We start from the raw sequence: 8,028 nt of genomic DNA, 5'->3' as shown, positions 1-8,028 counted from the left end.
AACCTACTGGAACACTGTGTTCACTAACTCTGTCGTGAGAATCGGCTGAGAACTCCATACTAAAGCGAACTTGTAACAGGTTATTTTTGTTCTCTGAATTATGAGAACTTTGTACCGTATGGTACCACCAGCTTGGAAGGGTTCAGAACTGTTGTCAGCGCTCTGATCTTCGTGCTGGCGAGGAGCGATTACTTAGCTCGGTATTTGAGTGACAGAGAGTAAGTCCCAATCTCCACACCACCACCTCAGAGCTTTGAGCCAGCAGGCTGATGGACTCACACTCAAATCTAGACCTGCAGAAAAACTGCATGTGCTGACTTGGCCTCGTTTCGGCACTAGCATGGTCTCTTCTGCTCCTGGTTTCCAGCCTAGCTTGCTGGCACCTGCTTGTGGTCTCTGCAGGGCATTTCTCTGTGCTCCACAGGAGTGTGCCAACAAAACGGGGCTGTTCAAGCCGCAGGACAAAGGCTGCGTGCAGCTCGCTGCTGTGCTGTGGCAGGCCCTTGGCTGTGGAGTTTGCTGATAAAGGAACAGCTGAGTTAAGTTCTTCTGGGGACTGAAATGCATTTGGAAGTGTTAGGGCTGCTGGGGGAGCCATGTGTTTCCAACCTGCTGAATAATGAAAAGCTGCTTTCCCTCAGCTTTGAGGGATGCGGCATGTTTGTGTAGAAGACACTGATATGCAGCTGGAAATACCACGGAGCTTAGCCAGCTTTGGCTCACAGTTCTGCTTCTATCCCTGGTGGCAGCTCTGTTAATCTTTCAGAGCTAAATCTGTGCTGCTGACTTCCTCCTTCCCCCAAAAATATTCTTTTGGGAATATCTGTTCTGCGTGTGGTTATAAATATTTCTGGAGTGCGGGAGAAAAGGACTGTAAGGGGAGAAAAGAATTAAAGCCACAAATTACATGTGAAAACAGTGGTGTTAAGGGCTTTCTTCTGGAACTCTGAAACGCTCCTTCTGCGTACGTGCGTGCTGTTTCACTGACCTGCGTTCTCGTGGTCTGTGTTTGGACTAGGAGCTGGGGTACAGCTTTGTGGAGCTGAATGCCAGCGACACGCGCAGCAGGAACAGTCTAAAGGAAGTAGTTGCTGAATCGCTCGACAACACCAGCATCAAGGAGTTCTGCTCTGGTATGTCTGTCCTTTGAAGGAGGATTTTTGTTGTGTTAAGAGTCCAGTTACAGGGTTACTGGAGGGACAGCGTTTCCTTGTTACGCAGCATGTCATGTTAGGAATTTAACTTCCTCATCACGTGGAGGGATCGGTCTCCGATAGGGATGGCTTCATTCAGTAAGCTGCTTTATTTCAGCTTCAGCTGTAGAATTAGATCCTGCGATGAAGAGCAGCCGTTGTTGATCTGCACAGATGACTCCAGAACTCTGCAGTTGCTCTTCTGCTGCATGGGACTTGCTTCATGGAAGATGACACGAGGTTGTAGTCAGTTCTGGCCCATGAAAGTAGAAACTCACACGATCAAGTGGCAGAGCGAGAGGCTCACACCACCTCAGTTGTCTAGGATGGGGCTACCTAATCTATAAGGTGTTGGGTAAAACTGTGAGCAAGACCCTGTTTTATTCCCATCTCATTTTTTTTTTGTTCATATTCATTTTCAGGCACATCCTCATCAGTTAGCGGGAAACATGTATTGATCATGGATGAAGTGGATGGTATGGCAGGCAATGAAGACAGAGGAGGGATTCAGGTGAAGCTGCTATAGTTATGAGCTGATGCCATTGCTGCGAGTGTGTACCACATAGCACCAAATACACCAGGCCCGTCTGCTGTCCTCCACCCGTGGGCTGTAGAAAGAAAGTCTCTGCAGAGTGCAGTTTCTGACCTATTTTTAGAAGCCTGCTGTTCTGTTAGAAGGGTCAGGCATTGGTAGAGGGAGGAAAAGATATCTCTGTAAAAGAGACTTGGGTGTGTGCACTTGGGATGTTTGTTCCTGGACAGGTGAATCTATCCTACGGTCTCTGTAGCGGACATCTACCTGCAGCGGGAGGTTTGCAATCTGGCTGAAGCGTTGCTCTGCTCAGCAGGCAGTAACACTGAACAGATAACGTGGCATAGGCAGGGTTATCCGTGGTTCCCCTTAGCAGCTCCAGCTGGGGCTTCTCAAGATTTCCTATGGCCATGTGCAGTACTTCAGCTCAGATGCAGACATGCATGCTGCAGGAATATGAAACTGAACTTAATTTCACCTTCATTAGAGCAGGCAAAGCTTGTTCTGGTAAGCCAAATAATGCAGAAGCCATAGGGTTGAGCTCTTTGGACAGGGAAGAGCTGATGGCTTCCTGCTGCTTTGTTGTTGGAGGCAGTCAGAGAGGTGTGCTGCCTCGGGCACAGAGCAGCTCCAACTGGCCTTGGGACAAATGAATCTTGATCTGCAGGTGGGCAGCTCTGCTGGGGGCTGCTGATCCGTGTTGCTTTATGAAGAACGGGCCAAACATGACTGCTGGAAGTAGATAGCAGGAGTGGGTAGATGGCAGACAGTGCAGCTGCAGAGAGAATAGCAAGTGAGAAAAGTAGGAGGGGAGGGGCTAGGTTTGCACTGCCTACAGAAACGTGATGGCGGTTGGAGCTGTACAGACTCGCATCTGCAAGGATCTGATCTAAGGCAGGGACTAATGCTGCTTGGTATGACACTTTAATTGGGGTTACCTGATGCAACTGTTGTGTTTAAATCACAGGAGTTGATTGGTTTGATTAGACACACGAAGATACCCATCATCTGTATGTGTAATGACCGCAACCACCCTAAAATGCGTTCCTTGGTCCACTACTGTTTCGATCTTCGTTTTCAGAGACCTCGTCTAGAACAGATTAAGGTAAGAAGGCGGTGGCTGCGTGGGCTGCAGTGAATTACCATCGGCGATGCTGTCTCTGTGTGACAGAATTTAGAGTTGGAAACACCACTTAAAACTTAATGGATCGCCTCAACGAGCGACTCAGAGTTGTCTGTTTCTTTCTGTTTTGAAAAGAATGAAGTGTATCAAAGCCTCTCTGATTGTACAAGTCTGTTAAATTTTTTCCAAAGATGTTTTTAAATGATCATGCGCTTTTTTACACCTGTGACAAGGGATGACTTAATATTTACAAGAGACAATTTAAATTATGTGTGCTTCAAAACCTAGAAGAATGTGGGAATGCTCTCTCTTAGGTGTGTCAGTGTGTTCTGTAGGGGGAGGAATTCACAGAATCCTCTAGTGACAGTTTCTCAACCGTGTGTGTTGCAGGGTGCCATGATGTCCATTGCATTTAAAGAAGGCTTGAAAATTCCACCACCTGCTATGCAAGAGATAATCCTGGCAGCCAATCAGGACATCAGACAGGTCAGCGCCGGTGTCCGTTCAGGGAGCACGCTGTGGTCAAGTCCTTGACTTCCGTGTGGCATTGAACAGCACTGCTTGGTGTACAGAGATCAGGCTGTTTTCTGCTTGAATCCTCCATTTCAATGCTGCTATGCTGTAATTTTCTTTAGGTTTTACATAACCTTAATATGTGGTGTGCAAAAGATAAATCGTTGACTTACGATGAGGCTAAAACGGATGCCAGCAGAGCCAAAAAGGACATCAAACTGGTAAGTGGAACGTACTGTGTTGGCTTTCGCTGTCGTATTCCAGTGTAGTCGCGGGGCTTTATAAGCATCTTCTGAACCAAAGCACCGATAGTCTGGATGCAGGGAGCTGTCAGATTGGCCGCAAATAGCTGCAGAGCATTATGCGCAGGAGTGAGAATGTGTTTCGATGTACTTATCTCTTACACAAGATGCAATTGTGAAGCTCACACTTCTCATCGCGAGTCCCCTGTTTAGAAGATAATTATCTCTGTATCAGCAGAAAAACACAACTCTCAAAACTGGTGAAGTGCTAGGAAGGGAACACTGAACTTGTACAGATGAGTCCAGGTATTGTTGGGTGCCATCACTTGGCTGATGTTGTGCTGTGTTGTATTGGTTATGCAGCCCACTGACTTCCTGACATTTCATTTACTTAGGGCCCTTTTGATGTCGTCCGGAAGGTTTTTGCTGCTGGCGAGGAGGCTTCTCGTATGTCTCTTATAGACAAATCGGATCTCTTCTTCCATGATTATTCCCTAGCACCTCTCTTTGTTCAAGAGAACTATGTACATGTGAAACCAGCTGCTGCTGGGTGAGTTACTCCATACCCTAAACTGACATTAGGCTTTTGTGTCGTCGGGGAGTAAAACTAGACGTAGACCTTTCTGCATGTTTCTGCTTCGTAATACGGTCAACTTTGGGTTTTTTCCAGAGGAAACCTGAAAAAGCACTTGGTGCTCTTGAGCAGAGCAGCTGATAGTATATGTGATGGTGATATTGTGGACAAACAGATTCGTAGCAAGCAGAACTGGAATCTTCTTCCAACGCAGGTGAGCACTTCACGCTGATCTTATGTGCTTTGAGTGTCCAGCATGAAAGACTGGTCCCTTGAAATTGATGTTTCGGTATAATTTTATGACCTGTTTGTAGCTGAAGCATTCTCTGTTCTGTGGGCGAGTAGGGCAGTTTCCCATGTTCATGTTCAATTCATGGTGTACCACAAAACAGTCTTCTGCAACTTTGAAAAGCTTGACCCTTCTTTACCGAGCATCGGGGCACATGGTGTGTGTCACTTCTGACGTGCAGTCACAAGCCTGCTCTGATCTATTTACGTGCTTCCTGTCCCCGCCTCTCCGCAGGCTGGTGTTTCTCCCAAAGCACAGAGGGCCGAAGCATTGTCACTGCACTTGTCAGTGCTTCAGTGATTGCTGAAACAAGACTTGTGCTGGAGGGTTGTAGACGGAGTTGGGAGGGACCTCTGGGGGTCGTCTGCTTCATGCAGGTCCAGACAGAGGAGTTGCTTAGAGCCTCGGCTGGCTGAGTCGGTGTAGGTCTGTGGGGTTCTTTGGAGAGGTCCCCTTCACCGTGCCCATCCGTGGGAGATCACGGCGCTGGCTTGTGCGAAGTCAGCCCTTGGTCTGACTGTGCTCTGAGCTGGCCGTGAGGAAGGAACAGGCTTTTGTCGATGGCTTTTAAACCCCAGATGCTTTAGAACGTGGTAACAAATAGGGTGGTGGGATGAGAGATGAAGTTGTAACCTAAAAGGGGTTGACCAGAAACAACCAACAAGGTTCTCTCGGAACAAGCTGTTTGCACTGTGGAGCTGTATGCACCACCTCCTTGCCTGTGGATGAGTCGGGTGGTACGGCGAGGTGTTACTAACTCACTGATGGGAGTTTGGCACGTGTGTGTTCATTTTCCAGGCCATTTATGCCAGTGTTCTCCCGGGGGAGCTGATGAGAGGTTACATGTCCCAGTTTCCCATCTTTCCCAGCTGGCTGGGGAAATTTTCATCCACAGGCAAACACGACCGCGTCATTCAAGAACTGGCAATGCACATGAGTCTCAGGTAGTACTGACATGCCTCTCTGGGTTTGTACCGATACGGATACACGGGTCTTGTGTAGCTCACTGCCGCTGATTCTCGCTCACGTGTGTGTTTTGCCAACCTGCTCCTGTGGGGTTGGCGGCACTTTCTTGGCACTTAATCTGGACGTTGATCAGACTGCAAACGCTTTCAGTATTGTCAGCAGTACTGCAACTTCCCCCCACCCCTTCTAAGGTGTTTCTCCATCGGGGACGCGTTTCCCCGGGCCGCTGGGTGTCGGAGTACCGGTTATCCCTAATGCAGGGATAACAATGCAGGCAGAAGGGGTGGCACAGAGTGACTCGCAGTTAACGCCTAACGCAGACACCTGTTTGCTGGGGGCCTTACCTGCAGGCCGCTTGGGCTTGCAAGTGAGCGGTGGTGGCTGTGCGGGTTTACTCACCGCTTTGTTTGACGCAGAACCCAGACGTGCAAGAGGACAGTGAATCTGGAGTACCTGCCCTATTTGCGGGATGCACTTGTCCAGCCCTTGAAAGACGGTGGAGCAGATGGTGTACAAGAAGCTATAACCTTCATGGACTCTTACTGCTTGATGAAGGAAGACATCGAAAATATCATGGAGATAAGCACGTGGGGAGGCAAACCCAGTCCTTTTTCAAAGCTGGATCCCAAGGTAAGATTCACCCTGGTTTTTCCACCATACCTTCAAAAAGAAATCCTAGAATAATAGTTGTGGCATGGATGTGCTGCTGGAAGGCTGAAGCTGGTGCAGCTGCCTGTTAACTGTAACTTGATCAATGGTAGTCCTCCGTACACCAGCTGTCAAACACCCTACTGAAGCTGTAGGGGTGCGCCCCAAAAGACAGTCAGGCTGTGGTTCATTCAGGAGTCTGACACCTGTTCCTGGTGTCAGGGATCACGGAGTTGGCAGTGTTGGGGGCATAGAAGTGGAACACTGAAAGGGCAGGGAAAAGCTGGTACCTTTCTACAGGCAAGGCCCTGGCTATAAGCTGTGTCCCCTTCATGTGTAGCACTGCCTGTGATCTGGAAAAGAGAAGGCTCCGGGGAGACCTTACAGCACCTTCCAGTGCCTGAAGGGGCTACAAGGAAGCTGGGGGGGACTTTTTACAAGGGCCTGTAGTGACAGGACAAGGGGTAATGGGTTTCAATTGAAAGTGGGGAGGTTTAGATTGGATATCGGGAAGAAGTTCTTCCCGGAGAGGGTGGTGAGGCACTGGAACAGGTTGCCCAAAGATGTTGTGGATGCCCCATCCCTGGAAGGGTTCAAGGCCAGGCTGGATGAGGCTTGGAGCAACCTGGTCTAGTGGAAGGTGTCCCTGCCCATGGCAGGGGGGTTGGAACTAGATGGTCTTTAAGGTCCCTTCCAACCCAAACCATTCCATGATTCGATGATCCGTAATCCCCCTGATCTCGGGTTGGGTGCTCATGGGAAGAGAAGAACCTTCTCTGCTGATAACCGCACCTGGGCTACAGCTGGGTGTTGTCTGAATACGCTGCTGCAGTGTGGCAGGTGCTCGGTGCTGCTGAGGGGGTGGTGGCAGCAGAATGGTGCTGAAATGGGTGGAGGCCTAAGCAAGCAGCGTTGGCAGCGGCACGCTGAGGACTGTGGGACTCGTTTAAAACAAGCCTTTGCCATACAACTCTCAGCAGCTTTCCATGTCCTGTGAGACTGCATCCTCTTCCGCACAGCTTTGGTTCCATCTTCCCAAAGGCGAGATGACGTGGAATCTCCAAGAGTCAGTGAGTTAACAGTCTGCAGTTCCTGAGCTGATGCTCATTGTGTGTCCCTCCACCCTAACAGGTCAAAGCAGCTTTTACACGTGCCTACAACAAGGAGGCGCATCTGACTCCATATTCCCTTGGTTCTGTCAAGACCTCTAAAAGGCAGTCTGGGTCCGGAGTGAGCTTGGATCTGAATGAGGACCTGAATGTGGAAGAGACCCAGTCTGATGAGGATGAGCAGGACACTGTGGAAAGTGATGCAATGATTAAGGTAACTTAATTTCCCCAGTGCTGAACTACCCCACCAAACTGTTCTCTTGGGTTTAGTCGCCTTTTTGGGGTTTGTAACATCGTCTGAATGAAGAAAGAATTAAAAATCATGGTAGATAGTGAATGCCTCATCTCTCAGCTGAACTGGTAGTGTGTGAACAAGTCTGAATGTTGGACCCGAGCGAGACGGGCCGTAACCTCATGAATAGGCCCAGTTCCAAACTGCAGCAATGTGCGCAGCGCTAGTGGGGACGGCGCAGCCGCAGGCCTCTGTGCGCAGCTATCGCAGGAGACGGTTGCACGACGCCCTTCCTGCCTGTTGCCAGGTCGGGGAGCTGCGCTCGGCCCTTGTGGCAGAGTATCATAGTGTCTGCACTCCCCGTGGTGTTCAACAGCCTCCTGCCTGGGAGGGGAAGGGAGGAAATGGCTTGCTCTGGCTGTGTTTCACCTTAGGCTCCAGTTGAGTTTTAAACTCTCTGTATGTTTTGTTTGTAGCAAAAAAAGGCAAAGTCTTCCAAGCCGCCAAAAAGAGAGAAAAATGAAGAAACAGCAAAAAAGGAAGGGAAGAGAAAAGAGAAAACAAGACATTAAAGAGAATAAAATCTTGCTCCGGGTGCAGCTTTGCT

At 49.2% G+C, this 8,028-nt stretch overlaps 1 protein-coding gene across 1 annotated transcript in view; it reads left to right on the top strand.

The window, feature by feature from the left end:
- RFC1 (replication factor C (activator 1) 1, 145kDa) overlaps positions 1-7,993 on the top strand; it is a gene marked incomplete at its 5' end in the record, with an annotated part of 13,504 nt that extends 5,511 nt beyond the window's left edge. Inside the window, 11 exons of the mRNA XM_010160656.1 lie at positions 1,019-1,133; positions 1,616-1,704; positions 2,693-2,830; positions 3,239-3,334; positions 3,484-3,582; positions 3,999-4,153; positions 4,274-4,391; positions 5,265-5,410; positions 5,849-6,062; positions 7,212-7,403; positions 7,898-7,993. Coding sequence (XP_010158958.1) covers positions 1,019-1,133; positions 1,616-1,704; positions 2,693-2,830; positions 3,239-3,334; positions 3,484-3,582; positions 3,999-4,153; positions 4,274-4,391; positions 5,265-5,410; positions 5,849-6,062; positions 7,212-7,403; positions 7,898-7,993 — 1,458 coding nt within the window. The remainder of the gene's footprint in view (positions 1-1,018; positions 1,134-1,615; positions 1,705-2,692; positions 2,831-3,238; positions 3,335-3,483; positions 3,583-3,998; positions 4,154-4,273; positions 4,392-5,264; positions 5,411-5,848; positions 6,063-7,211; positions 7,404-7,897) is intronic.
- Between the last annotated feature and the right edge of the window lie 35 nt (positions 7,994-8,028).

Source organism: Eurypyga helias, unplaced genomic scaffold, assembly GCF_000690775.1.
Source record: "Eurypyga helias isolate BGI_N326 unplaced genomic scaffold, ASM69077v1 scaffold10781, whole genome shotgun sequence".
NCBI classification, from domain to species: domain Eukaryota; kingdom Metazoa; phylum Chordata; class Aves; order Eurypygiformes; family Eurypygidae; genus Eurypyga; species Eurypyga helias.
Note: the sequence above shows the minus strand (reverse complement) of the source record. Positions and strands in the feature narration are given on the sequence as shown.